This window comes from Neoarius graeffei, chromosome 5 (genome assembly GCF_027579695.1).
Source record: "Neoarius graeffei isolate fNeoGra1 chromosome 5, fNeoGra1.pri, whole genome shotgun sequence".
NCBI classification, from domain to species: domain Eukaryota; kingdom Metazoa; phylum Chordata; class Actinopteri; order Siluriformes; family Ariidae; genus Neoarius; species Neoarius graeffei.
Genome location: NC_083573.1, coordinates 70651882 through 70678643, shown reverse-complemented (window position 1 = coordinate 70678643; position 26762 = coordinate 70651882). Strand labels below are relative to the sequence as shown.

At 43.4% G+C, this 26762-nt stretch overlaps 1 protein-coding gene across 1 annotated transcript in view; it reads right to left on the bottom strand.

The window, feature by feature from the left end:
* Positions 1-1962: 1962 nt before the first annotated feature.
* si:dkey-22o22.2 (neural-cadherin) overlaps positions 1963-26762 on the bottom strand; it is a 309825-nt gene continuing 285025 nt past the window's right edge. Inside the window, exons 28-33 of the mRNA XM_060922323.1 lie at positions 25068-25234; positions 24438-24702; positions 21243-21423; positions 16748-17001; positions 4867-5024; positions 1963-2847 (exon numbers count right to left, since the gene is read on the bottom strand). Coding sequence (XP_060778306.1) covers positions 2371-2847; positions 4867-5024; positions 16748-17001; positions 21243-21423; positions 24438-24702; positions 25068-25234 — 1502 coding nt within the window. The 3' untranslated portion in view covers positions 1963-2370. The remainder of the gene's footprint in view (positions 2848-4866; positions 5025-16747; positions 17002-21242; positions 21424-24437; positions 24703-25067; positions 25235-26762) is intronic.

The following is a 26762-nucleotide window of genomic DNA, read 5'->3' as shown; positions in this document are numbered from 1 at the left end:
ACACAATGTTGAAGAGGCTGAAAACAATCAGTTCATGAAATATCGAATAGAACACCATTTAAAGGTAACATTGTTCCTTCGGCATCGTTGTTCATACAAAAGATAAAGTTTAATTTTCAGAGAGGTTCTTCCACATAGCAAAAAATAGAACTATATTAATTTAAAGCATTGAAAAGTTTTAAAGAATGACAGAGTTTTGTGATTGTATTTTTCGCTTTTTAAAATCCAGCCAAAATGGAGCAGCCTGCACACTGATGCAAGTTCGTCAGGAACGCAGAGTGTTTTGTCGAATTCACTTATGTGATCAGACTGAAGTGGATGACGAGGATGCTGCACACGGCCCCTCAGATGGAGGAGAAATGAAATGGCAAATGACTATGTACTGCAGCGTCCTGTATTATCATAAATTAATTCATTCTTCCATTCATCTTCAGTAAGCGTTGTTGTCTGGTCAGGATCGAGGTGGAGCCAGAGCCTATCCTGGGGATAGTGAGCGTGAGGCAGGGGCACACCCCACACCCTGGTCCATTGCAGGGCATCATGTACGCACTCATCCACACCCAAGGGCAATTTAGAGTAGCCAGTTCACCTACTGGTATGCTTTTAGGAGGTGGGAGGAATCGGAGAACACAGATTAAGGGAGAACATGTGAAACTCCACACAGAGAATAACCTGAGCTCACAATCAAACTGGGGAGCTGTGAGGCGGTAATCTACCACCATGCTACTTGGGAATATCAGCACACAATAAAGGATTAATTTCCTGCTGCTTAGAGTCATTCTGACTTCACTTACCAATCTTAATCTGGAAAGTTCCTCTGTGCTGATTGCAAAACGTAATGAAGTGTGTTTGTTTCCATGCCATCAAAGACATGGAAATACAGTATCAGTCAAACATTTGGATCCACCTTCAAATTCATCCATCCATTATCTGTAGCCACTTATCCTGTTCTACAGGGTCGCAGGCAAGCTGGAGCCTATCCCAGCTGACTATGGGCAAGACAATTCATACCTACGGTCAATTTAGAGCCACCAATTAGTCTAACTGCATGTCTTTGGACTGTGGGGGAAACCGGAGCACCCGGAGGAAACCCACACAGACAGAACATGCAAACTCCGCACAGAAAGGCCGTTGTCGGCTGCTGGGCTTGAACCCAGAATCTTCTTGCTGTGAGGCAACAGTGCTAACCACTACACCACCGTGCCCTTACACCTCCGTGACACCACCCCTTCAAATTCCATCCATCCATCCATCTATCCATCCTCTGTAGCCGCTTATCCTGTACAGGGTCGCAGGCAAGCTGGAGCCTATCCCAGCTGACTACGGGCGAAAGGCGGGGTACACCCTGGACAAGTTGCCAGGTCATCACAGGGCGACATATAGACACAGACAACCATTCACACTCACATTCACACTCACGGTCAATTTAGAGTCACCAGTTAACCTAACCTGCATGTCTTTGGACTGTGGGGGAAACCGGAGCACCCGGAGGAAACCCACGTGGACACGGGGAGAACATGCAAACTCTGCACAGAAATGCCCTCGCCGGCCATGGGGCTCAAACCTGGACCTTCTTGCTGTGAGGCGACAGCGCTAACCACTACACCACCGTGCCGCCCCGTCAAATTCAATGTTTTTATTTTAGTTTTATGAATTAAAAGCCACTTCATGTCTTAAAGTAATGATGGACGTCGTTTTCTCTTTACTTGACTGGTTCTTGACATAATATGGATCACTACAGTTGCCAATAGGGATATTTACTGTATTTTTATTATTTACTATTTGATTTCAAACGCATTAGGAAGGCAAGAAATCGTACTAATTAACTTCTGACAAGGCACACCTTTTAATTGAAAAGTATTCCAGGTGACTACCTCATGAAGCTGGTTAAGATAACGCCAATAGTGTGCAAAGTGTCATCAAGGTAAACGGTGGATACAATGAAGAATCTAAAATATGAAATATATTTTGTTTTTTATTAAGGTTTTCAGTCTTGTTCTACAATGTCGGAAATACAAAATACAGAAAAACTTATGAAGGAGTAGGGGTGTCCAAACTTTTGACTGGTGCTGTATAGCTCTGTGGTATCCTGACAGAAATTGCATTTCAGTGTAAAAAATAGCTATACTGTGGCTTTGTTCCCTCTGTAAAACATCTGTCAAGGATAAAATAAATACAGCACTAACAGTTCACACTGAGTAAACTCAATAAATAAAAGCATGCCTGCTCCACGTCCAGTCTCCAGGCTTCTCTTCCTCTTAAAGCTTCCCTGGCAGCCCAGCAAGAGAAGAGATTCAGTCTATGTAACATGTCGCTGCTTGAACTCGGCAAATAACACACACAAACATGGCAAGCTGTGGTTTCACTGAGTTAGTGTAGCTGCTCAAAGCTCCTGCCCCCGGTGTGGCTGTGGCTCTGGGCGGCATCTGTGTTTGCAAAGCCTGCATCAGGCCTTCGATACAACTCCTTAAGGCCCTCAAATTTGGGCCCCCAGTGCTGCAGAGAATCGTAGCTCAAGTCTTCCTCTGGGATGGCTGAGCTCAGAGAGCTGAGGCTGCCTGCGTTTGAGCCTGCGCCCTCGACGCAGTACACATGGTAGGTGTCCATGGGGAAGGCCAGGACGTCGTTATCAGCCTCCCAGATGATGCGTGCTACGTAGTTCTTGAAGTCCATGGCGCAATGGGCAGCGGTGCTGGGGTTGTGGTGGTGGCTGGGCTGGACTGCGCTGGGGTGCACCTCCTCCTGAGAGCCCTGAGACGACTTGATAAGGGGTGCTGTAGTGCATGAAGAGGACTGGGACAAGCTGGAGCAGAACGGCCTCTTCAGCTCCGTGATGTCGTAGCCATTCTAATGGGGGAGAATGAGGTAATTACTAATGGGAGAGAACCTGATAGACCAGCTTAGTGGGTGAGCAGAGAATGGCTTCATTGTGTGATAAACACTGAAACACATGGGGAATTACGAATGTGAACAATACATGGAGTTGCCAAAAATGTTAGGTTATGTTACCTTATATCTTACACTAACTGGGCATGGTTGTGGCACTGGTTTGTATATTCTTCCTGGTCTGTTTATGAGCTACATTTACCTTTTTGAGCCACCTATACCGTAAGTGTCCAGTTTAAGGGAATAAATTAATGACACTACAGTACGTGTATCTGTATCTGTTTAGTGCTCTAAATATTTAACAGTTATCCCACGAAAATGAGTCGTACATGAGCTGATAGCCAACAATATCCACATTCACTGGATTCTGAGAAACAGAGCATTTTTATTTTTTGCAAATTCGATAAATAATGTTAAAAAAAAAACGTCAGACAAACTCATTTCAGGGGCGTCATGGCTCAGGTGGATAAGGCGCCATACCATAAATCCGGGGACTCGGGTTTGGTTCCGGCCCGAGGTCATTTCCCGATCTCTCTCCTGCTCATTTCCTGTCTCTACACTGTCCTGTCCAATAACATAAAAGGTGAAAAAAGCCCAAAAAATATCTTTAAAAAAATAATTTCCACTTAGAATGTAAACAAACCAGTGAAATGACAGTCACAATTTGTGAAAAATACTATAATTCTTCTTGTATTTTTTTGGGGTTTTGTTTTCAAGTCGAGTTTTTATTTCATCCTCGGTTGGTTCAGCAACACGCGCCGCCATTTTGTTTTTCTCTACTCACGGTATATGAGCTGATAGCCTAGTAGTAGAGTAGCCAATCAGAGCACGCAATTGCTCATATCCAGTGAATGTGGACAGAATAATCCTGTCTGTATCTGAAGTGGGTGTGGTCTAAACCAGTTTGGGTTTTCTCTGGGTTCTCTGGTTTCTACCTGCTGTCCAGGCAGGAAGATGGGCTACACCAAACTGCTTCTTTTTTATGAATGAATGTGTGTGTACATGGTGCCCTAAGATGACTTGGCATCTCATGCAGGGTGAATTCTCCAGCCTGGCACCCAGTGTTATCCACCGCAACCCTGACCTGGATAGAGAGTTTACTGAGAAAGAACGAATGTGTATAATTTTCTAATTGTTTATTTAGTACTGATGAAGTGTTCTCCATGCCCTGGTGTTTGTTTTTTTTCTGTGATTTCTAAGGTTTGGGTTTTTAATCATATTTGTGACCAAAAAATGAGTTTTATGAATGTTTTCGGCCGTACATGCCCCTCAGCCAACATTTAAAAGATCTTTTTTGTTCACTGAAATATTTGAAGAGTGATTTCAGACAAGTAACAAAACAACCAAAAGTATGAATTTTGCTCCAATTTGGATCTCAAGTTCCCTAAAGTCCACAGTATCACTGAGGAGCCTGATGAACTCGTACCAGTACCACACACACTCCCACATCATCGCCACTTTCTGATGCTCTTATAGATTGGCCATCTCTTCAAAGACATGCAGTTAGGTTAACGTTAGGTTAACATGGGGTGGCCTTGGGCTGAAGTGCCCTTGAGCAACTGCTCCCCGGGCGCTGTAGTGTGGCTGCCCACTGCTCTGGGTGTGTGTGTGTGTGCGCGCGTGTTCACTACTTCAGATGGGTTAAATGCAGAGGATGAATTTCACTGTGCGCTTGAGTGTGCATGTGACAAATAAAGGATGCTTCTTTTGTTCCTGTGTTCACAGACGCTTGTATTATTCAGACATTTTCATGCTTCAGCCCACTCACAGCTGTGCTGTCTCATTAGTTTTAATTTTTCATAAAGTTCAACTCATCCATCATTTCTCTGCTGATCTGTTGTCCAGCTTCACTGTAGTCTCCTCCTGCCTAAAACTGACACTATACTGCCATCTAGTGGAAATCTTACGAACAAACCTCCTGCTTTAGATTAAATGCAGCATCAGTATATCGTCCCTGCCAGCGGTCTGATTACAATGTACCTGGTCCTGCTCTCCTCCACCTTCCTCGTTGTAGTTGAGGATGTTCTCCCGGATGTCCTCCCAGCTCTCGTGCTCAGCTGGAATGTGGTACACACCACGTTTACGGAATTTATTCTCACTGCCTTTCTGGTTCCACACGGTCACTGCCACCAGCACAGCTACAGCAGGCAAGAGCAGGGCGTTAAAACAGAAGAAAAAAACCATGCAGTGATAAAACAAGAGGATCAAGAAAACAGCAGAATACAATCGCCTGATTGTTCTTTTAATCCCACTGTTACCACAGAAACTCATCTCATCTCATCATCTCTAGCCGCTTTATCCTGTTCTACAGGGTCGCGGGCAAGCTGGAGCCTATCCCAACTGACTACGGGTGAAAGGCGGGGTACACCCTGGACAAGTCGCCAGGTCATCGCAGGGCTGATACATAGACACAGACAACCATTCACACTCACACCTATGGTCAATTTAGAGTCACCAGTTAACCTAACCTGCATGTCTTTGGACTGTGGGGGAAACCGGAGCACCCGGAGGAAACCCACACGGACACGGGGAGAACATGCAAACTCCACACAGAAAGGCCCTCGCCAGCCACGGGGCTCGAACCCAGGGCCTTCTTCCTGTAAGGCGACCGTGCTAACCACTACACCACCGTGCCACCACAGACTGAATTATTTATTTATTTATTTTAAATCACATCCGCTTAAAATAGAACCTAAAACTTTTGGAAGCCTGTTTCTGCCACTTGAAAAAAAAAAAAAAGTCACATAGTGTCATCATAATGAGAAAATATCTTATAATTATGATATTGTATTATAATTGAGGGGCGGCACGGTGGTGTAGTGGTTAGCGCTGTCGCCTCACAGCAAGAAGGTCCGGGTTCGAGCCCCGTGGCCAACGAGAGCCTTTCTGTGTGGAGTTTGCATGTTCTCCCCGTGTCCGCGTGGGTTTCCTCCGGGTGCTCCGGTTTCCCCCACAGTCCAAAGACATGCAGGTTAGGTTAACTGGTGACTCTAAATTGAGCGTAGGTGTGAATGTGAGTGTGAATGGTTGTCTGTGTCTATGTGTCAGCCCTGTGATGACCTGGCGACTTGTCCAGGGTGTACCCCGCCTTTCGCCCGTAGTCAGCTGGGATAGGCTCCAGCTTGCCTGCGACCCTGTACAGCAGGATAAGCGGCTACAGATAATGGATGGATGGATTATAATTGAGACACTGCCATAATTATGGCTTATTATATCATAATAATGACTTACCATTTCATAATAATGAGAACATTTTCTCTAAATTATGACTTAATATCTCATTATTATAAAATAGTAGGCGAAGTCATTATTATGAGATACTAAGTCATGAGATAGGATTTCATTATTATGAGATAGTAAGTCATAATTATTATTAGCTCATTATTATGATATATTAATTCATTATTTACCAACGAAGGCAAGGTGAATATCGGTGAATAATAGCTGAGACAAAGTCGAGGTTTATTACTCACCAATATTCACTGAGACTGAGATGGATTATTGTTTTACTATCAATACACAGGTGATTACTTTTTTAAAAATCATATAAAAAATTATATCAAATTTAAAAAGCGGCATGCAAATATAATAACAGTGCGGTGCAGAGTTTTGTCACTAATCTATGCAACTCTAATAAAATACTTTGTTTTCAAATAGATAAACTAAATCACAAGTCCACCTTACCTATGAATAGTTTTAGACCAAACTTCGTAGCATCTTTAGCGCTTTTAGGAACAGCATTTTCTTTCATAATTTGTAATTCTTCCTCACTTATGGTGACAAAGTGATTGGCCGCCATTTTGCAGAGTCGTTCAAGGTGATTATCGAGAAATTGTCCGAATGTCTCGACCAATCAGTGCACGTGATTTTCTATAATCATCTCCATATTTATACTAATATGAGATATGATCTCAATTGAGATAGAAAATCATAATTATTATTATTTTTTTTGCAGTCCAGTTTCCATCAAATCCTGCGCTCTGATTGGCTGGAGAGCGGGTCCGTATCCTATGGTACGGACCCCGGTTACGGACCTCTGGCAACTCGCTCGTTCACAACAACAACAAACATAGTTGCAAATTTTTGTCAACATTTATCTTTTTATAAGATTTATTTATAAGATTTGTATCAAAAATCTTATAAATGTTTGCCAGCATTTCTCAGTATAATAGCATTAATTTTACAGCATGGATAGCAATAATGACAGTGTTCAGAGCGAAAGCGAGTTTTACTACCCTGAGGAAGAAGAAATAAAAGAAAACATTTCGGGAGAAAATTAAAAACCTCTAACTGTTGCTAACGCCGAGCAAAAACATGGCTGAATCCTGAATGACTCAGTTTTGTATAAATAGAGGACTACATAGGCGGCAAAATGTATTTTTTTTTCCTGCCATGGAAGTGCACTTGTATACCGAGGAGGAAGCCATTTGCATTACAGCCGTGAATGAGGATTCAAAATGGCGGCTCGGCTCGGTTTTCCCTTTCGGGCGCTCTCGTTTTCTGTTAGAATTTGGTAAAGAAAAAATAAATATATTATTTACCAGCTTAAGGTCGGTCTGTATGGTGAAATATCGTGACCTCGGCCTTGAATACTGACCTCGGCCCAGAGGGTCTCAGTCAGTACTTTTAAGACCTCGGTCACGGTATTTCACCATACGGACCTCCCAGCTGGTAAACAACATGTATTTATCTCATTATTATAAGATAGTAAATCATAATTATGAGATACTCAGTCATTATTATGAGATAGAAAGTCATAATTATTATACCCCCGCTCCGAAGGGGGACGGGCATACTGGTTTGTTTATCTCATCTCATTATCTCTAGCCGCTTTATCCTGCTCTACAGGGTCGCAGGCAAGCTGCAGCCTATCCCAGCTGACTATGGGTGAAAGGCGGGGTACACCCTGGACAAGTCGCCAGGTCATCACATAGACACAGACAACCATTCACACTCACATTCACATCTACGGTCAATTTAGAGCCACCAGTTAACCTAACCTGCATGTCTTTGGACTGTGGGGGGAAACCGGAGCACCCGGAGGAAACCCATGCGGACACGGGGAGAACATGCAAACTCTGCACAGAAAGGCCCTCGCCGGCCACGAACCCGGATCTTCTTGCTGTGAGGCGACAGCGCTAACCACTACACCACCGTGCCGCCCCTGGTTTGTTTGTTTGTTTGTTTGTTTATTTCCTCTGTCCATCCATCTGTATCTCTGTCCGTCTGAAACACCCTTTTTCTCAGCAACCACAAATCATAGCCACGTGGTACCAAACTTCAGCTTGGGGTTCTATACCGTGTATACCGTTTTCAGGTCTGTTGCACATCAACTTCCTGTTTACCGATTGAATATATTTACGAAATTTATCGCGTGGATTTACAAAATTTTCGTAACACTTTTCTCAGCAACTACAAATCACAACTGCTTGATATTTGGTACCGAGCTTCAGCTTGGGGTTCTATACCGTGTATACTGTTTTCAGGTCTGTCCCACATCGACTTCCTGTTTACCGACTGAATGTATTTATGAAACACATAGGGTGGATTTTGACGCCATTTCAAGAAGCAAAATGCTATTTCAAAATGACAGTTTACCAGGACGCTGTTTGAAATCCCTGGGGAGAGACACTGCTCTTTACTTACTTGTTTCAAGGTTAATTATTTGTTGAAGTCAACATTCATAATAAGTGTCCTATTCCTTCGATTACTCGCATTCTGATAAGCGAGAGCAGGGGGATACAGAAGAGAGCAGGAGCTCACAGTCAATCTTGTTATTATCTCATTATTATGAGAAACTTTATCATAATGGTGGTGGAAACAAACTTCCATAAAAACTGGTTTGTGTGTGCGCGTGTGTGTGTTTGAATATCTACGTGTGTATAAATGTATACATGTCCTCCACTACTACATGAAAGCCATGATTCTCAATGTGGGGTCCAATTTCCTAATTTTGTTGCAGTTGTTACAACCCACTATTAACCCACAAGTTATTAAGCCTAGAAATAATGTTCATCGAAATTGCAATAGTTTAATAAAAATGGTTTCTATTGAGGGCGGCACGGTGGTGTAGTGGTTAGCACTGTTGCCTCACAGCAAGAAGGTCCTGGGTTCGAGCCCAGCGGCCAATGAGGGCCTTTCTGTGTGGAGTTTGCATGTTCTCCCCGTGTCCGCGTGGGTTTCCTCCGGGTGCTCCGGTTTCCCCCACAGTCCAAAGACATGCAGGTTAGGTTAACTGGTGACTCTAAATTGACCGTAGGTGTGAATGCGAGTGTGAATGGTTGTTTGTCAGCCCTGTGATGACCTGGCGACTTGTCCAGGGTGTACCCCGCCTCTCGCCCATAGTCAGCTGGGATAGGCTCCAGCTTGCCTGCGACCCTGTAGAACAGGATAAGCGGCTAGAGATAATGGATGGATGGAGTTCTATTGGTAGAAAGATTAAAAAAAATGTCTTCAATAAAACAGCCGTACATAATTAAATAACGTGGCTATTTTTAGAGGTCCCTGACTGTAAAAAAAAAAAAAGTTTAAGGACAAAGTAAATGAAATATAATAGCACCCTCTACTGGCAGCACACTGCAATCTCCAAAAACCCTATGATTTCCCCATTAAAAGCAGTGCTGCCTGCTTCACTTTTTTCTGTTGTGCTTTCTTTGCTGCTCATTAGAGCCGGTATGAGGAACGATTCCGTGTCTGTACTGGCATGATGCCTTTGATCAGGTTGATAAGGTCAGGAAAGAGAAACCTCAAGGAAACCGTCATCCGATCATATTAACAGTGTCGCTGTCACCTGCCAGAAGTGACACACAAACAAAACTGACACACAAACACACCCTACTTCTGCTCCATGACTCTCCTCTCTGTGATCACTCGTTCACTATCCCTCTGTTGAATTCCCAGTGCTGCCACTCTCACAACAAATCTGTGTGCAACACGCGAATGAAGAACAGCTTGTATCTCGATCACTGCACCACTGGTCCAAATCAGCAGCAGAAAGGTAGAAGAATACACAGAATGATATCTGTCCAAGCCCAGTGTCATGCTTTTCGGGTTAATGGGGCCATAGACATTAGATGCTTTAGTTACACCCATGGACAAAATAACGTTCTCTTTCAGTTTGCGCCTTTCCCTCACAAACAACAAGAAGTGGCTCAGTGGACAAATTGTTATGACTGGATTACCGAGGTTAGTCTGTTTTCCACTGAAAAAAAAAGGCTTAAAGAACGAATTAAATGAAATTTTCCAAACTGACAAAACCATAATCACAACTCATACATGTGAGTTAAGATATGTTTCATATAACGAGTTTAAATTTCATGAATTTGAATCAAATATTGTTTGGTGTAATGTTTACAGTTTTCTGATTTGTTGAACTGTAACATGAAATGTCCTCCTATTTTATAACTGAGAAGTCTGATGATGAATCATTTGCTGTGTTTATGATATTGATTTATACGCATAGACCGAGCCGAGTAATCAGTCACTGATGTTCAAATATATTTTTATTACCTCATGGCCATGACTTATTGATCTCATTGTTATGTGTTAAGTTGTAGTCACAGGTTATTAATTGATTGCCTCCAGAGGGGCCCTGTATCTACAAGTATTACCTTTTTCTTTAAAAAAAAAATCAAACAGTATAAAGAACATTTAAAACAGTACATATAACAGTACACACTGCAACCCTGCTATAATGAACTCTTTTACTATGAACTTTCTCATATAATGAACTAAGGTCGTGTCCGCTGCCTTTACTGATGATGAGTTGGAGTCTTCAAAAAAAAAAATCCATCACTGAGCCATGCGCTCCTCTTCCCAGCAGCGACAAACAAGAACTAATCAAGTCCGCAGTCAAGTAAACAATATGTGTTAATGCCATAAAACAAAGGCTTAAAGTGCATATTCTGGACCAATTTTGTTTTTTATATGAAAGTATGTCCCTTTACACACTCATCCAGAAGGGTAATTTTGCACAAGGCCATCTGTCTACAGCATAAAAAAAATAAAATAACAAAACACGTCTGGAAAAATCCCAAGGGAGTCTGGAGCCAGATTCGTGACGTCACCTGCGGAAGCGCCAGCAGGCTGCACGAGCTTTGCACGGTTTCAGTGCGCAGCCTGTGTAGACCAAGCGCTCCCATTTCTCCCTCATTGTCTGGCCTTTTGGGAAACGATGAGTACTGATCCCATCATGATTGGTGTTGCTACACCCTCCGACGATACGTCTGTTAACCATTTTAATAATTACGTGATAACGTTGAAGAAATTTGCAGAAAACCACCAGGTCGTTTTCTCATAAACAACCCAGCGCTGACGTAGGATTCAGAGGGAGGCGTCCCGCACGCGACGTCACGAAAATCAATGTTTGCCGGGAAATCCAAATGCCAAGTTTTTTCAGAGGCGGACCAATTCACCTCAAATGGCTTGATTTCAACTGAATTTTTCTGGTATTGCGCAAGGTAAAACAATTGCACAAAATGCAAAATGTGACAGATATTTGACCAAAGTTTAATATAAAATAGGAGAATTACATTGATCTTCTCATCTCATCTCATCATCTGTAGCCGCTTTATCCTTCTACAGGGTCGCAGGCAAGCTGGAGCCTATCCCAGCTGACTACGGGCGAAAGGCAGGGTACACCCTGGACAAGTCACCAGGTCATCACAGGGCTGACACATAGACACAGACAACCATTCACACTCACATTCACACCTACGGTCAATTTAGAGTCACCAGTTAACCTAACCTGCATGTCTTTGGACTGTGGGGGAAACCAGAGCACCCGGAGGAAACCCACGCGGACACGGGGAGAACATGCAAACTCCGCACAGAAAGGCCCTCGCCGGCCCCGGGGCTCGAACCCAGGACCTTCTTGCTGTGAGGCGACAGCACTAACCACTACACCACCGTGCCGCCCTACATTGATCTTGCTCTTGAATTTACCCGTGATATGCACTTTAAAGGTTCTGACTGCAAAGTTGTATTCTGGGTAAAATGTTCTATTTCTGTTGCTGTTGGAGTTTCGAGATGTTTCGCTGCTGCACACACCGTGTATCCTATGTTTTGCCAAGATAAAACGTGTCCTGCATTTTATGATCCCGGAAATTGGCAAAGCAAGTGAGCAACAATATCACGTGACCGCCATGGGATGTGTTTGAGCTACAGTGTCTTGAAAAAGTATTCATACCCCTTGAACTTTTTCACATTTTTCCACCTTACAACCACGAACTTAAAAGTTTTGTATTGAGATTTTATGTGATAGACCAACACAGAGTAGCACATAATTGTGAAGTGAAACGAAAATGATAAATGGTCTTCAAAATTTTAAACAATACTTTGCGTCAATACTTTGTAGAGCCACCTTTTGCTGCAATTACAGCTGCAAGTCTTTTGTGGTATGTCTCTACCAGCTTTGCACATCTAGACGTTTAAATTTTTGCCCATTCTTCTTTGCAAAATAGCTCAAGCTCAGCCAGATTGGATGGAGAGCGTCTGTGAACAGCAATTTTCAAGTCTTGCCACAGATGCTCAATGGGATTTAGGTCTGGACTTTGACTGGGCCATTCTAACACATGAATATTCTTTGATCTAAACCATTCCATTGTAGCTCTGGCTGTATGTTTAGGGTCATTGTCTTGCTGGAAGGTGAATCTCCTTCCCAGTCTCAAGTCTTTTGCAGCCTCCAACAGGTTTTCTTCCAGGATTGCCCTGTATTTAGCTCCATCCATCTTCCCATCAACTCTGACCAGCTTCCCTGTCCCTGCTGAAGAAAAGCGTCCCTATAGCATGATGCTGCCACCACCATGTTTCACAGTGGGGATGGTGTGTGCAGGGTGATGAGCAGTGTTAGTTTTCCACCACACATAGCGCTTTGCATTTAGGCCAAAAAGTTCAACTTTGGTCTCATCTGACCAAAGCACCTTCTTCCACGTTTGCTGTGTCCCCTACATGGCTTCTGGCAAACTGCAAACGGGACTTTTTATGCCTGTCTTTCAACAATGGCTTTCTTCTTGCCACTCTTCCAAAAAGGCCAGATTTGTGGAGTGTATGACTTAGACTACGTTCAGACTGCACCCTGAAACGACCCATATCCGATTTTTTTGCCCATATGCGACCTGTATCCGATTTGTTATTGACAATCTGAACGACACAGATCCGATTTTTTCACATGCGACCCAGGCCGCTTGGATATGTGGTCCTAATTCCGATGCATATCCGTTATTTTCACATGCGACTACAGTCTGACCGGACAGGTCACATTCATGTGACCTACACGTCATCAACAAGAGACAAACGTCACTATTCTGCGTTGGCTAATCCCGCCTCTTTGGTGGAAAACAACAACATTTGTACAGTTTTCAGAATTTAAATAGACTTTTATAGAATTGATCAAGCTAATCAGGGCTTAATTTGAGGGGGAGCAAGCTGAAGCGCGCTCCGGAACCTCGGACGTTGGCTCCGGCAGCTATTTACACTGGATCCGGTGATCCGCCACCTCTCTTGACTATGTAACAAAAAAAAAAATAAATAAATAAAATAATAATAATAATAATAATTAAATAAATAAATGCAAGTTTATTTAGTGTTAATGTCTGATTTTGATATCTGTCTTGTTGGTGATTTCTCTCATGAAACGACATCCACAAAATATCTGTTTGTATATTACGGAAAAGGAGGGTGCACACTTCCGTGGCCGCGGGAGGAAGACGCGCTGTTCGGGGGAAAAAGAAGTGGAAGCGCTCTGCCAGCAGTTTTGCATCAATGACCCACGACATGTCATCAGGGCATTCAGGGAATTCAGGGAAAGTAATGGAGAATTCATCCCAGATGAACTGAAGGGCCTCTTGCCGCGATCAACACTGTCCCTATCTCAAGTGCAGAGTGTGAGCGGGGTTTTTCGCAGATGAACTTAATTTGCAGTGTTATTACAATACATGCCCAGTAGCGCCCCCCTTCTTCTTTTTTTTTCGCACCGGAGCCACTCATCCTCTGCGCTCCGGGACCTCCCACTTTACAAATTAAGCACTGAAGCTAAATGGTGGATTTGGTAGGGACCTGGATGTTAAACCATCCTGTATTACAAGATTATAAGATTGTTCTGGAAATTTCCAGTAATTTGACACCTTCGGTCTCATTAGTCTGCTGCCCACATTAATCAGATTATTGTGTGAGTTCCGCCGCCGCCACAAAAACCACATCGCCAGGTCTCGCCTCATCTCCATGCTTTACTTGCAAACTTGAAGAGTGCACTTTTTTTTTGTTTACGTATTACGTAGATGTGCTTATATTATGTGTCAATTTGCGCATGCGGGACACTTTTGGGTCGTTTTCCGTTCATATTGGAGATCGCATACAAGTCTCATATAATTGGTAATGTGAACAGCCTAACAAAAAAATCGGATTTCACAACAAATCGGATATGGGTCGTTTCAGGTTGCAGTCTGAACGTAGTGTTATAGTTGTCCTGTGCACAGATTCTCCCACCTGAGCTGTGGATTTCTGCAGCTCCTCCAGAGTGATCATGGGCCTCTTGGCTGCTTCTCTGACCAGTGCTCTCCTTGCTTGCTCTGTCAGTTTAGGTGGACGGCCATGTCTTGGTAGGTTTGCAGTTGTGCCGTACTTTTTCCATTTTTGAATGATGGATTGAACAGTGCTTCTTGAGATGTTCAGAGCTTGAGATATTTTTTTATAACCTAACCCTGCTTTAAACTTCTCCAGAACTTTATCCCTGACCTGTCTGGTGAGTTCTGTGGTCTTCATGATGCTGTTTGTTCTTCAGTGTTCTCTAACAAACCACTGAGGCCTTCACAGAACAAGTGTATTTATGCTGAGAGTAAATTACACACAGTAGGACTCTATTAACTAATTAGATGACTTCTGAAGGCAATTGATTGCACTGGATTGTATTTAGAGGCATCAGAGTACAGGGGGCTGAATACTAATGCACACCACATTTTACAGATTTTTATTTGTTTAAAATTTTGAAGACCATTTATCATTTTCGTTTCACTTCACAATTATGTGCTACTCTGTGTTGGTCTATCACATAAAATCTCAATAAAAAACTTTTAAGTTTGTGGTTGTAAGGTGGAAAAATGTGAAAAAGTTCAAGGGGTATGAATACTTTTTCAAGGCACTGTACTTTTAATGAAAACAAGTGAAACATGGCAAACTCCGCTTTCCTGTGAGCTAAAAGCCAGCAGAAAAGAAAAGGAAAGCCTGCCTAGTGAGTGTAACTGCAAGATAGAGCAAGGTTAGATGATGTGTCATTTTTCTGGACGGATAACGAAATCATTCTAGCTAGCACTTAGCTATCTTAGCCTTAGAATGCATGGGCTCGACTCCACAGTAGCGAGTATGGAGTTCTACACCTAATGTTTTGATCTTACAGATAAAGAAATGAGAACACAAAAGCAGTCTCATCTCATCTCATTATCTGTAGCCACTTTATCCTGTTCTACAGGGTCGCAGGCAAGCTGGAGCCTATCCCAGCTGACTACGGGTGAAAGGCAGGGTACACCCTGGACAAGTCGCCAGGTCATCACAGGGCTGACACATAGACACAGACAACCATTCACATTCACACCTACGGTCAATTTAGAGTCACCAGTTAACTTAACCTGCATGTCTTTGGACTGTGGGGGAAACCGGAGCACCCGGAGGAAACCCATGCGGACAACATGCAAACTCCGCACAGAAAGGCCCTCGCCGGCCACGGGGCTCGAACCCAGACCTTCTTGCTGTGAGGCGACAGCGCTAACCACTACACCACCGTGCCGCCCCCACAAAAGCAGTAACTGAGAAAATATATCTTCGTCTTTTGTTTCACGGATCTATTCGCGAATGTCAACCACAAATTACATCCCTGTGACTCAAAACTCTTTGAGGTCGATGCAGAGTCACGATGTTTTCTGCGCATCACCATTTCAGTGTGATGCAGTTCCATAGTTAGGCTAATTAGTTAAAGCTCCTCGTGTTCAGCTGTTTCCGTCGGGCCGTACTGTTTACCTCAAGAGGGAGGATATTTGGTTCCAAAATGGAGCAAAGCAACCCTCGGCACATCAAGATGATCACATCTCGTCTGCATGATATTGTTCTTGCGGGACATAGGAAAATGCCATGCGCAATAAAAAATAAAAAATTTCAGACGACTTTGCAGTCAGCACCCTTTAACTAGCCTCGCTTAGGTATTAGTCACTAACAATTATCAAAAATGGTAATCACTGATTTTAAAAAAATTCCTTTAATGGACTTTATTTTACGAGCTAAAAGCAGTTTTACTCGAGTCTTTACTCCATAAGCATTGTTGTCATGGCTACACGTGAATGTACGGTAAGATACTCTCAGTTGAAGACAAACTTCATACCCTGGACCATTAAAGTGTGATGAGAAAGCGACGAATTTATCTAAAGAATATTTTATCCTGAAAAATTCAATTTCAACTTTTAAAGCAAAAGAAAAAGAGCTCAGAGACTTTGTCCATAACTGCAATGAACATGATGGGTTGAAAAGAGAGAAGATGCGGCAAGCAAACGACGGTGAGTGTGACTTACTTCCTTTACTTCGTAAATATGTAAGTCAATTAAGCACAATATAAATTAAACACAGTTGGTCTTGTTTTACGTAAGAGTGAGTGTTTGGTGTGACAAGTGGGTCCATTTCAGTATTACGAACTTTTCAGTATAACTATCTATTCGGACGTCCTCCAAAGAGTTCATTATCGCAGGGTTGCAGTATAATACATAAAAACTTAATCCAACTGCTTGGAAATGGAGCTGCGTAATAAAACCTTCCATCGAGAGGTTTCTTATGTATTTATATGTGTGAATGGAACTGAAGTGAGGATTAAAGTGTTAGTTACCGATGAACACAAGCAGGCACATGCTTATCGCGAGGATGGAGCTGGGGCTGAGAGCAGCCAGGGGGGATGTTTTAACTTGGCTGATCTCACACCACTGGCCCCGGAAGCCCTCTGGGCAGCGACACTGGTAGCTCTTGGTGGAATGGGCCAGGCAGGTACCTCCGTTACGGCATGTAGACGGACCGCAAGGCGACATGGCGCAACTCACCAACCCTGTGTGCTCATCCACCACAGCCAGCTGACCCTCTGGACACCTGCATGGAGAGACAACAGCTATGTAGAGGACATGCTGAAGGAGCAGAATAATATTAATCATCAGTGGATATACTCATTACACGGACCTTCTCTTAACGGATTATACAGTATATACCAGTGGCGAACTGTTACTATTAGAGCTGGGACTTGAGCTCAGCCGAAACTTAGCCAGACACACCAAAAAAGCAACAGGGCAAAGGATTTTGCAAGGGATTAGCGGCAGGCTGCCAGGTCGCGCCGTTGTATGTAGTTGTTGATGTTGATTTTAAAAGTAACTAAGTAAATTACACAGGAAAATGAATACTTAAGTCTGAGTGAAAAATACTGTGTGCGTGGAAGAAGAGTCTGGAGATATGGAATCAATTTTGTGCCAAAATGTTCATACAATACTTTTGAAATATCAAGCAAAAACGACAAATCAAAATACAAAAAAAACAAAAAAAAGTCAATTTTTTTAGACTGGCAAACAAATTATTCGTGTAATCGTGCAAAATATCAGTCTATTACTCTTCAGAAACTTTTTATTTTTGTTCCGCGTCTTTCTCAGTTTTGTTTGACGTAATTTATTTTGGTTGCGATTCCAGCTTTCTCGTTTGCGCTCCCTGACTTTTTGCTTCCAGTTTTGGCACAAACTTCACGTGTGGGTGGGCTGTCCAGGAATGCATTCCCATTGGCTAACTTGTGTTTGACTGACAGCTACGCTCAGCCATTCCCTACTCGGATTCTGGCGGACTGTTTGACGAGTGACCGATCCATTGACGGTAAACAAGGATCGAGTGGACTTCAGTGGCGACTATGATATTGAATTTACACTTATTAATTCAATATCGGGCGTCACGGTGGTGTAGTGGTTAGCGCTGTCACCTCACAGCAAGAAGGTCCGGGTTCGAGCCCCGTGGCCGGCGAGGGCCTTTCTGTGCGGAGTTTGCATGTTCTCCCCGTGTCCGCGTGGGTTTCCTCCGGGTGCTCCGGTTTCCCCCACAGTCCAAAGACATGCAGGTTAGGTTAACTGGTGACTCTAAATTGAGCGTAGGTGTGAATGTGAGTGTGAATGGTTGTCTGTGTCTATGTGTCAGCCCTGTGATGACCTGGCGACTTGTCCAGGGTGTACCCCGCCTTTCGCCCGTAGTCAGCTGGGATAGGCTCCAGCTTGCCTGTGACCCTGTAGAAGGATAAAGCGGCTAGAGATAATGAGATGAGATGAGATAATTCAATATCATAGTCGCCACTGAAGTCCACTCGATCCTTGTTTACCGTCAATGGATCGGTCACTCGTCAAACAGTCCGCCAGAATCTGAGTAGGGAATGGCTGAGCGTAGCTGGCAGTCAAACACAAGTTACCCAATGGGAATGCATTCCTGGACAGCCCACCCACACATGAAGTTTGTGCCAAAACTGGAAGCAAAAAGTCAGGGAGCACAAACGAGAAAGCTGGAATCGCAACCAAAATAAATTACGTCAAACAAAACTGAGAAAGACGCGGAACAAAAATAAAAGGTTTCTGAAGAGTAATAGACTGATATTTTGCACGATTACATGAATAATTTGTTTGCCAGTCTAAAAAAATTGACTTTTTTTTTGTTTTTTTTAATTTTGATTTGTCGTTTTTGTTTGATATTTCAAAAGTATTGTATGAACATTCTGGCACAAAATTGATTCCATATGGAGACAGAAATCTTAGTTTCTCGGTCATTAGTCTGTGCTACTTGCTCTCGATAGCACTGGCTTGACCGCTTTATTAGTATTCGCTAACACTACTGATGAACGCTACACCGGCTGGAAGATTACTTCACTGACGGCGCCAACTCGCAGTTAAGCTCATGTTGGCTTTTGAGAAGGCCGAGGGCGATACATTTTTGGTCCCTCCCACTATAAATCAAAATCTGATTGGTTAATTTATCTGTCACTTCCTACATAAACATGCCCTGCCATGGCCTTCTGTTTCGGCAATGAAGTCCTAACCAATGAGCTCTAAACTCTTCTCAGCCTAGAGACAACAAACAAAAAAATCTGATTGGATAACTCGATTTTAATGTTTTCAGGACAGTAACCCTTTCATTGCTGAAGCAAATTTGATAGAAAATGAGGCCAAATTAGAATCAAAAGAGAATAATTACAATGAAATTACGAAAGAATGAAATAAATTAAATATAACATTTGAAATGCTGAGATGTTTGGGCATTCTCTGAAGGCCTAGAAGGCCCTGGTGGTTCCCCTCTGGTATTATGACATACCTGATAAACTGAAGCTAATTCAGGCTAATTTTATCTTAAATATTAGCAGCATGAATAGTAGATTTTGTATATTTCTGGAGAAACAAAAATTCCCTTCATATATTTGAGGTGTGTGTATACGTACTGTACAGTGGTGCTTGAAAGTTTGTGAACCCTTTAGAATTTTCTATATTTCTGCATAAATATGACCTAAAACATCATCAGATTTTCACACAAGTCCTAAAAGTAGATAAAGAGAACCCAGTTAAACAAATGAGACAAAAATATTATACTTGGTCATTTATTTATTGAGGAAAATGATGCAATATTACATATCTGTGAGTGGCAAAAGTATGTGAACCTTTGCTTTCAGTATCTGGTGTGACCTCCTTGTGCAGCAATAACTGCAACTAAACATTTGCGGTAACTGTTGATCAGTCCTGCACACCGGCTTGGAGGAATTTTAGCCCATTCCTCCGTACAGAACAGCTTCAACTCTGGGATGTTGGTAGGTTTCCTCACATGAACTGCTCGCTTCAGGTCCTTTCACAACATGTCGATTGGATTAAGGTCAGGACTTTGACTTGGCCATTCCAAAACATTAACTTTATTCTTCTTTAACCATTCTTTGGTAGAACGACTTGTGTGCTTAGGGTCGTTGTCTTGCTGCATGACCCACCTTCTCTTGAGATTCAGTTCATGGACAGATGTCCTGACATTTTACTTAAGAATTCACTGGTATAATTCAGAATTCATTGTTCCATCAATGATGACAAGCCGTCCTGGCCCAGATGCAGCAAAACAGGCCCAAACCATGATACTACCACCACCATGTTTCACAGATGGGATAAGGTTCTTATGCTGGAATGCAGTTTTCCTTTTTCCAAACATAACGCTTCTCATTTTAACCAAAAAGTTCTATTTTGGTCTCATCCGTCCACAAAACATTTTTCCAATAACCTTCTGGCTTGTCCATGTGATCTTTAGCAAACTGCAGATGAGCAGCAATGTTCTTTTTGGAGAGCAGTGGATTTCTCCTTGCAACCCTGCCATGCACACCATTGCTGTTCAGTGTTCTCCTGATGGTGGACTCATGAACATTAACATTAGCTAATGTGAGAGAATCCTTCAGTTGCTTAGAAGTTACCCTGGGGTCCTTTGTGACCTCACCGACTATTACACGCCTTTCTCTTGGAGTGATCTTTGTTGGCCAACCACTCCTGGGGAGGGTAACAATGATCTTGAATTTCCTCCATTTGTACACAATCTGTCTGACTGTGTATGGGTGGAGTCCAAACTCTTTACAGATGGTTTTGTAACCTTTTCCAGCCTGATGAGCATCAATAACGCTTTTTCTGAGGTCCTCAGAAATCTCCTTTGTTCATGCCATGATACACTTCCACAAACATGTGTTGTGAAGATCAGACTTTGATAGATCCCTGTTCTTTAAATAAAACAGGGTGCCTACTCACACCTGATTGTCATCCCATTGATTGAAAACACCTTACTCTAATTTCACCTTCAAATTAACTGCTAATCCTAGAGGTTCACATACTTTTGCCACTCACAGATATGTAATATTGGATCATTTTCCTCAATAAATAAATGACCAAGTATAATATTTTGGTCTCATTTGTTTAACTGGATTCTCTTTATCTAAAATTCTAAAGGGTTCACAAACTTTCAAGCACCACTGTATGTGTGTGTGGAAAGTGAGAGTGACAAGTAGAAGTATTACAGGGATGAAAATAACTTTTTGTCTTATAGAATTTTTAACAAATTTCTTACTATATTTGAAAAGCATTTTTTGCTTGTAATTGAAATATAACAATTTGTATTTCAGATTACTCTTGGGTCCAAATGACCTAAAAATCTCTGTATAAAAATATGATTTTTGAGAACATTCCTGAAACTAAAACAAGGCAATAAAAATAATTAGTAAGATTCAACTTTCAGTAAAAACTTAAACAGGCCATTCTGGGTTCCAGCCCCAATCTGTGTGTATGTGATGCACTCTGTAGTCTCACCTGCACTCGTGTTTCCTCCACAGATCCACGCAGTACAGTGGCTTCTGGCATGGTTTGGCATGACAGGCATCAGAGTGGCATCCTGCCTGAACTCCCTGCCGCTCTAATACCGTGACGTACTCACTGCTCTGACCATCCAGGGGCAGAGAGTGACCGTTCAGCCTGACGTCCCGCATACAGCCTGCACAGCAACATACACACAAACGTACAGGCATCATAAAGAGTTAAAGCTAGACGGCCTTTCGATTTCATAAAATCGGTGAAATTTAGTTCCCTCTGAAATTTGTTCATTGTGATATATGTTTATTTCTGTAATATCTAAAAAAAATATCAGGCCATTCTATGTCTGGGAAGTTATTTAATTTGAGGGGATTCCTGAGCAAATAATGTGCATGAAATCGCTCACTTCACGCGGTCAAGCAGACAGAGGAAGTCCGTGTGCGCATGCGCAGGTTTACCTTCTTCTTCTGCTTCTTTTTCTTCTTCTTCTTTTGGGTTTTACAGCAGCTGGCATCCACAGTGTTGCGTTACTGCCATCTACAGGTTTACCTTGACCGTGCACTGACAGTTCCATCATTCTGTCGCTAAACGAACAGCTGATCACACCGAGGTGCTCGCTGACCGCCGATATTTATTAGTTTGGTCCTGTGTTTCCTTTCTTTCGCAACATAACATCTTTTCTTCTCACTTTCCGTTACTGTAGTCGGTCTTTCACGTTTCATACGCACACTCACGTCCTCCATTTTTCTCTCCTGTTTCAAATTTGTATCCCACAATGCCTTGTGCGAACGGGGAAAGCCCACCACATGATGCATGATGTTGTATCTTGGATTGGCTCATGGCGAAGCAGGAAAAAATAGCGGAGAATTTAGAGCCACGTGGCCCTAAAATCATTAATTGCTCTATTTAAAAAAAAAACCTAATAAAATTGGAAGTCCGTGATTCGAATTCAGTAGCTTTCGGTCCACTAAACAAACATAATTAGGTGTCGGGGAAAATTCTTTTTATGACCTACACTTGAAACATCTGAAAGGCAGTACAGCTTTAAACATGGTGAAAATGCGAAGAACAAAAAAGGAAAGCGTACAGACATGAAAAGGCAGAGACAGATACAGAGACCTTTTTCTACCAGATGGAGCGGTATGGCACTTCACAGCAAATAACTGTCCCTCATTTCAGTTTCCAGTGCAAAGTGAACTATAATGTAACTATGCAGAGTTTGTTATTTCTCTTGCTGAACACATAGGAGGAGCTAGAAATAGTGCAGACTTTTATTCAGTCAAATGCAGTCACCTCAGAAGCGTCTTGATGAAGTCTCTGGCTTGAATCACTTTCTTTCTTTCTTTTTTTCCCCTGAAACACCAGTGTTCATTAGTGTAGTGACTGAAGTGCATGCAGTGAAAAGTTATTCCTCTTTTCAAATGTGCTATTTCTGGCTAAATTAGGAGGCTCCATCACAATTTTATTAATCATTTTGAAGGGTTTTTTTAAATTATCATTATTAAAAAGAAGGTGGCATGGTGGTGTAGTGGTTAGTACTGTTGCCTCACAGCAAAAAGGTTCCGGGTTTGAACCTCACAGCCAACAGGGGCCTTTCTGTGTAGAGCCTATATGTTCTCCCCGTGTCTGTGTGGGTTTCCCGCACAGTCCAAAGACATGCAGCTTAGATAAAATACCCAGCCACTGATGTTGCACAAGACAGCGCATACTTAGTGCCGGTCCCAAGCCCAGATAGATTGAAGAGGGTTGTGTCAGAAAGGGCATCCACTGTAAAATCTATGCCAAATCAAATACGCGGATTAGAGCTGCTGTGGCGACCCCAAACGAGAGCAGCCGAAAGAAGGAGAAACTTTCATCTCATCTTATCTCATTATCTCTAGCCGCTTTATCCTGTTCTACAGGGTCGCAGGCAAGCTGGAGCCTATCCCAGCTGACTACGGGCGAAAGGCGGGGTACACCCTGGACAAGTCGCCAGGTCATCACAGGGCTGACACATAGACACAGACAACCATTCACACTCACATTCACACCTACGGTCAATTTAGAGTCACCAGTTAACCTAACCTGCATGTCTTTGGACTGTGGGGGAAACCGGAGCACCCGGAGGAAACCCACGCGGACATGGGGAGAGCATGCAAACTCCACACAGAAAGGCCCTCGCTGGCCACGGGGCTCGAACCCGGACCTTCTTGCTGTGAGGCGACAGCGCTAACCACTACACCACCGTGCCGCCCAGGAGAAACTTTCATTTTATTAAATTAATGGCATTTAGCAAACACACTTATCCAGAGCAGGGTGGCACGGTGGTGTAGTGGTTAGCGCTGTCGCCTCACAGCAAGAAGGTCCGGGTTCGAGCCCCGTGGCTGGCGAGGGCCTTTCTGTGTGGAGTTTGCATGTTCTCCCCGTGTCCGCGTGGGTTTCCTCCGGGTGCTCCGGTTTCCCCCACAGTCCAAAGACATGCAGGTTAGGTTAACTGGTGACTCTAAATTGACCGTAGGTGTGAATGTGAGTGTGAATGGTTGTCTGTGTCTATGTGTATCAGCCCTGTGATGACCTGGTGACTTGTCCAGGGTGTACCCCGCCTTTCGCCCGTAGTCAGCTGGGATAGGCTCCAGCTTGCCTGCAACCCTGTAGAACAGGATAAAGTGGCTACAGATAATGAGATGAGACTTATCCAGAGCAACGTATAACATACCTTGAGCAGTTGGGGGTTAGATGCCTTGCTTAAGGGCACTTCAGCCAGTCCTGCTAATCCAGGGAATCAAACTGGTGACCTTTTAGTCCTAAGGCTGCTTCTCTAACCATTAGACCATGGCTTCCCACAGCTTAGACCACGGCTTCCCACATTTATGTACACACTAAGGTTTTCTTGTTGCTGATAATTATTCCCTGATAATTCCACATAAAGAATTTGCCATCAAGTAAGGGAGGCTGAATCCCAAATGGCTTTCTATTCGCTTTGTTGTAACCCTCTGTAGTGCCTTCTACACACAGCAGAACATCATTTCTGTTTCACCCACTGAAAATGTGCAGCTCGGCAGATTATTATGATTAGAGAATTGGCACACGTGGCTGTGTTTGAGCTGCTTGCTGCCATTAAAACAAGCTCGCTGTGTCTTGTTCATTCTGAGAGAGAGACGTGGATTAGATATTAGACAGAAAGAGGTGGGAGAAAAACCTGAGACTGAGACGCACCTTGGAAGTCGTCTTGTATGCTGTGTGAGGCACTGTTTCCCAGAAGCACATTGGAGGAATGTACTACAATCTCCCATTTATTTCCCAGCACCCCAGTGACCTCTCGTGAGCCCCCGCCTTGCTCCAGTTGCAGGGTGAACACGTTGTCATGGCGACTCAAGCTGACCAGGACCCACTGGCCGTGATCCACTCGTTGGCTCCCGAGCTTCAGTGTGTGTGGGCCGTCACCCAGGTTGGCACGAACACACACGTAGCCATCTACTATCTACAAGAACACATAGGTGCAGATGTTAAAACTTCAGTAACGCTGGTGGAGACAACACAATGTGACAGCAAATTCAAGTCATGGTTAAATGAATATAATGATATTTTTCTGCTATTACATATTTTAAAAGCATGAAATTTGCAGATGCCACAGTGGGAGGAATGAATGAACTGACCTAATCTGGGTCCCTTTGTAAAAGGTCATGAACTAAACTTTGCATCGTAAGAAACAGGCAGTGAAGAGTACATGGAGTGCATTTGCGATGAGCCTGGAGATTAGTGGAAAGCTCCTGGGTGTCTATATAATTGCATATGTTTGTGTGAGACACTGGTGTGTGTGTGTGTGTGTGTGTGTGCACCCCTCACCTCCAGGAAGATGAACTCATTGGAGTCCCGGGAGCTCATGCTGAGCAGGATGCCTGATGAGGAGCGGGTTCTGATGAGGAACTGTGCGTGTGTCCTGCGTGGACTGATTCCTGTTCTCAGCTGGTACCTGAGCACGCTCTCCTTCTCAAAGGACCACTCAGGAAGAGCTAAAACACACACACACACTTTACAACATGCCAGGAAACTATTTAACACAAAATAAAAACAGCACTGTAGCATCCTTTATGAAAATTAACCCGTTTTTGTGTGTTTACAAGCGTGGTTGCTATGATACAGTATGTCTTTCCTTGTTTTAATACGACAAGAATCACTGATTTTTTAAAATTTGATTTATTAGCTTGGGTGGCACGGTGGTGTAGTGGTTAGCACTGTCGCCTCATAGCAAGAAGGTCCTGGGTTCAAGCCCCGTGGCCAGCGAGGGCCTTTCTGTGCGGAGTTTGCATGTTCTCCCCGTGTCCGCGTGGGTTTCCTCCGGGTGCTCCGGTTTCCCCCACAGTCCAAAGACATGCAGGTTAGGTTAACTGGTGACTCTAAATTGACCGTAGGTGTGAATGTGAGTGTGAATGGTTGTCTGTGTCTATGTGTCAGCCCTGTGATGACCTGGCGACTTGTCCAGGGTGTACCCCGCCTTTCGCCCGTAGTCAGCTGGGATAGGCTCCAGCTTGCCTGCGACCCTGTAGAAGGATAAAGCAGCTAGAGATAATGAGATGAGATGATTTATTAGCTTTGCCATAGCTATATATATATATTAGTGCTGTCAAAAATGTCGCGTTATTAACACGTTAACTTGACTCAATTTTAACGTCGATCATTTTTTTATCGGGAGATTAACGCTCTGTGACATGATGCCACGCCCCGCACAGCCAGAGTCCTCTGCCCTCCCCCGAAGAGCCACGGTGCTCGGCTTAGGTTTCGTTTTCCCATCGGCGGCTCCAGCCCCACTTTGCAGTGGCTGTGACAAGACGTGTTATGCTCTGCAATAAAAAAAAAAAAACATTGGTACAACCAGTGTTCGAACTATGCCGATATTTTCGGGGGGTCCCTTATTTTCCCTTGGGGGGGTGCTTGCGCTTGTCTCAGAGCGCGGCTCTCCATCGCGCGCTCACTTCGGATATGCAAATGCTTCCCGATACACATGATTGCTATGTCAATAAACATCATTTTGCCAATATTTTAGAGACCCCCCAACATTTCCCAAATCATGTTTTCAAGGGATCTCATGTCTGTTTCAGGGGATCTCGGATCCCCCGAGTACCCCCGTAGTTCGAACGGTGAGCAAGCCCATTCACTTTTTTATGCTGATAAGAGAATTACAATGGTTTTTCATGTGACAAAAATGTGCGATTAAATTGCGATTAATCGCGAGTTAACTATGACAGTCGCGACATTAATCGCGATTAAATATTTTAATCGCTTGACAGCACTAATATATATATATATATATATATATATACACACACATATTATGGCTGGGAAACCACTACAGCTTGTGCCAATGACAGTGGCCCCATTGTACTGAATCTGCATGTCTTTGGACTGTGGGGGAAACCGGAGCACCCGGAGGAAACCCACACAGACACAGGGAGAACATGCAAACTCCACACAGAAAGGCCCCTGTCGGCTGCAAGGTTCAAACCCGGAACCTTCTTGCTGTGAGGAGACAATGCTAACCAC